The 4,143-nt window shown below is 43.1% G+C and overlaps 1 protein-coding gene across 1 annotated transcript; it reads right to left on the bottom strand.

Annotated features, from left to right (window-relative positions):
* Nucleotides 1–66: 66 nt before the first annotated feature.
* LOC117940032 (annexin A1-like) lies at nucleotides 67–3,759 on the bottom strand. Its single transcript, XM_034865429.1, has 8 exons — nucleotides 3,507–3,759; nucleotides 3,218–3,331; nucleotides 2,200–2,290; nucleotides 1,917–1,996; nucleotides 1,286–1,430; nucleotides 1,082–1,177; nucleotides 553–611; nucleotides 67–219 (listed from the first exon to the last, which is right to left on the bottom strand). Exons 1-8 carry the CDS (start codon nucleotides 3,663–3,665, stop codon nucleotides 67–69), a joined length of 897 nt encoding a protein of 298 aa, XP_034721320.1. The 5' UTR covers nucleotides 3,666–3,759.
* Nucleotides 3,760–4,143: the final 384 nt, after the last annotated feature.

Raw genomic sequence — 4,143 nt, 5'->3', positions numbered from 1 at the left:
TGTCCCAGCTGTGTCTCTATGATCCTGTCCTAGCTGTGTCTCTATGATCCTGTCCTAGCTGTGTCTCTATGATCCTGTATTATTACTACTCCTCACCAGGATGTCCTGGTACAGGGTCTTCCCGTAGGTCTTCTTGTACTCGTCCTTGATCCGCTTCATGTCGATCTCGGAGCGGCTCACCATGATCCGGGTCAGGGTGCTCTTACGGGTTCCTTTACCCTGATTGGTCGAAACAGAGGAGTCAGTCACAAGGTTATATTTCTATATTTCTATGTTTTTTATATTTCTATGTTCTATATTTCTATGTTCTATATTTCTATGTTTTTATATTTCTATGTTTCTATATTTCTATGTTTTTATATTTCTATGTTCTATATTTCTATGTTTTTTATATTTCTATGTTCTATATTTCTATGTTTTTTATATTTCTATGTTTTTTATATTTCTATGTTTTTTATATTTCTATGTTTTTTATATTTCTATGTTCTATACTTCTATGTTCTATACTTCTATGTTCTATATTTCTATGTTCTATATTTCTATGTTTCTGACCTTCATGGCCAGGTTGAGTTTCTCAGCGAAGAACGCCGTCCGGCTCCCCGCACACTTCACTGTTAGAGAGAGAAAAGAGTCAAAATACATCAAAGTGATGGGGACGAAGACAGAGGGGACACTATGTCTGATGGGGACAGAGACAGAGGGGACACTGTGTCTGATGGGGACGAAGACAGAGGGGACACTAAGTCTGATGGGGACAGAGACAGAGTGGACAGTGTGTCTGATGGGGACAGAGACAGAGGGAACAATATGTCTGATGGGGACAAAGACAGAGGGGACACTGTGTCTGATGGGGACAGAGCCAGAGTGGACGCTGTGTCTGATGGGGACAAAGACAGAGGGGACAGTGTGTCTGATGGGGACAGAGCCAGAGTGGACGCTGTGTCTGATGGGGACAGAGACAGAGGGGACACTATGTCTGATGGGGACAGAGCCAGAGTGGACGCTGTGTCTGATGGGGACAGAGACAGAGGGGACGCTGTGTCTGATGGGGACAGAGACAGAGGGGACGCTGTGTCCTTACCTACGGCTGTGAGACAACTCTCGATGTCTCCCTTCAGCTCCAGGTCGATGGCTTTGGCCACGTCCACCTTGCTGTACTTGGAGTAGCGCTCGAACACTGCAACCAGAGGACAACATGTTGGACGGGACAGACACAGAGTAACTAGTAACTAGAGTAACTAGTAACTAAGGTAACTAGTAACTAGAGTAACCAGTAGGTGAGCACCTCTGCGGAGGTGCGGGGCGCTCCTGGAGGTGAGGATCTCGATGAAGGGGGTGATGTTGGTTCCCTTCCGGCCCTCGCCGGCCTCGTACAGCGCCCGGGCGTCGCTGTCCACCAGCTGCTCAGTCACGCCCTCTGTCCTGCCCGCCTGGGGGGGGAGGTCTTTAGTCTGTAGGATGTCTCTGGACACCAATACTTTATTTTTGAATGGTTTTGCACATGCTTTTAATGAATATTACTTTTAGCGTGTATAGAGCAGCATATCTCCACCAGACCCCATGTAAATAATCACTACTTTTAGCATGTATAGAGCAGCATATCTCCACCAGACTCCATGTAAATAATCACTACTTTTAGCGTGTATAGAGCAGCATATCTCCACCAGACTCCATGTAAATAATCACTACTTTTAGCGTGTATAGAGCAGCATATCTCTAAATGTAAATGGGTGAATTAAGAGTTTATTCCAACCAGACCAGAGTGGTGATTGATGGAACAGTGGAAAGATGAACCAAGACGGCTTTTGGTAGTTTTATTTAGTTTCTGTCCACTTTGAATGAAGTGTGTCTTACGATGATAAAAGTAGTGATTATTTACATGGAGTCTGGTGGGTTTGCATAGAATCACTGTTTACCTTGCAGAGCTCGAGCAGAGCGGTTCTGAAGTCTCCACCGGTGTCGCTCTTGATGTCAGACTCCAGATCCTTCTTGTAGTCTTGGTGCATAAATCACAACATTAACATTTAAAGTGTTGTTTTTAATGTTTAACCCTCTGAGGTCTGAGGGCATTTTCACATACAGGTAAAGTGGAATAAAAAAAATCATCTTTTGGAAATTAATCTTAAGGCCTTAATTAAAACAATAGGAAAATCCAACCTTCAAGGACACCAATTTTCTTTGTAAATTAACAAATCTTACCTTCCTTGTAGGCTTTCTTAATGTCCAGGATCTCACGGTTTGTTCTGGAAGCCAGAATCTCGATGAGGACCTCCTCGTCTGTGCCCAGTCCCTGAGAAAAGGGGCGCATGCATCAGGGGTGCAAGACACGTCGACTCAATAGCGTCAGCGCAATATATCAAAAGTAATAAGTATCCTTGTTTAAGTATTTTATACTGTCTAACCAGTACAATGTGTAAATTATAGAGCGGTCTAAACCGGTCTAGACCTGCTCTATCTGTAAATTATAGAGTTGTCTAGACCTGCTCTATCTGTAAATTATAGAGTGGTCTAGACCTGCTCTATCTGTAAATTATAGAGAGGTCTAGACCTGCTCTATCTGTAAATTATAGAGTGGTCTAGACCTGCTCTATCTGTAAATTATAGAGTGGTCTAGACCTGCTCTATCTGTAAATTATAGAGCGGTCTAGACCTGCTCTATCTGTAAATTATAGAGCGGTCTAGACCTGCTCTATCTGTAAATTATAGAGTGGTCTAGACCTGCTCTATCTGTAAATTATAGAGTGGTCTAGACCTGCTCTATCTGTAAATTATAGAGTGGTCTAGACCTGCTCTATCTGTAAATTATAGAGTGGTCTAGACCTGCTCTATCTGTAGATTATAGAGCGGTAAAGTTTTTGTGGGTCAGAAACTAATCTCACTTTTCGAAGAGTTTCTGTCAATTTTGGGGGAAATTTCTTGTTGTTTTGACGAAGGTTTTTGAAGCTTTCTCCGACATTTTTTGTCACTTTTTGACGTCTTCTCACGGTTCCAGACGTCCCTTTTTTCAATATTTCTCACGTCTGTCAGTGCTCGTCCCCCATGTCCCCCGACAGAGGCAGTAATCCTGATTCTGGTTTTGGTTCTGAAGTTCAGGAACGGTGTCGGGAATATTTCGTGTTTCATTTTTACGTTATGAAGTGGCTGTATTATTAGTATTATTATTATTATTATTATTATTATTATTGGTAGTATTATTATTGGTATTATTGGTGCGTACCTTCATGGCCAGTTTCAGCTGCTCGGCGTCGTAGTGGGCCGGAGTCTTCAGCAGACCCAGGACCACTTCCTCCAGGTCTCCCTTCAGAGCACTCTTCAGGGCCGACTCCAGAGGCTGGGGGGGGTGGGGGGGGGGGGTAGATAGAGAGAGAGAGAGAGATACTCTCAGAAATGCAATATGTATGTTATTATGTATTATACTAACATCTGTGTACTGCTATCTCTGTATGAACATCTGGATACTACTGTCTCTGTATGATGATGTCTAACAGCTGTTTACTCCTGTATACCTTGCCGCTGGCCTGCTGGTACGCCTCCTTGATCTTCTGTCTTTGCTCGTTGCTTCTTTTCACCAGAACCTCGATGATGGTGGTCTCGTCCACTCCTGCACCGAGAACACAGCAAATACAGGGAAAGCCCAAAAAATCTTTAAACTGGTGCAGAAACATAACCAGAATGCAGTAAATTCATGTGAAAACTTTCAATATCGCTCAATAGAAGAGATCTCAACCCCCCTCTTATGACATCATGTCATTAGAGCTCTAATGCCATCATGTCATTAGAGCTCTTATGACATCATGTCATACTTTCAGCAAAGGGTGTTAGAGCTCTAACGCCATCATGTCATTAGAGCTCTTATGCCATCATGTCATTAGAGCTCTTATGCCATCATGTCATGCTTCTAGAAGAGGGTGTTAGAGCTCTTATGCCATCATTTCATGCTTCTAGGAGAGGGTGTTAGAGCTATTGTGCCATCATGTCAATAGAGCTCATATGACATCATGTCATTAGAGCTCTTATATCATCATGTCATTAGAGGTCTTATGCCATCGTGTCATTAGAGGTCTTATGCCATCATGTCATACTACCAGCAGAGGGTGTTAGAGCTCTTATGACCTCATGTCATTAGAGCTCTTATGCCATCAT

This window comes from Etheostoma cragini, unplaced genomic scaffold, assembly GCF_013103735.1.
Source record: "Etheostoma cragini isolate CJK2018 unplaced genomic scaffold, CSU_Ecrag_1.0 ScbMSFa_1529, whole genome shotgun sequence".
Lineage (NCBI taxonomy): Eukaryota > Metazoa > Chordata > Actinopteri > Perciformes > Percidae > Etheostoma > Etheostoma cragini.
The sequence above is the reverse complement of the archived record's forward strand: the minus strand, read 5'-3'. Positions and strand labels throughout refer to the sequence as shown.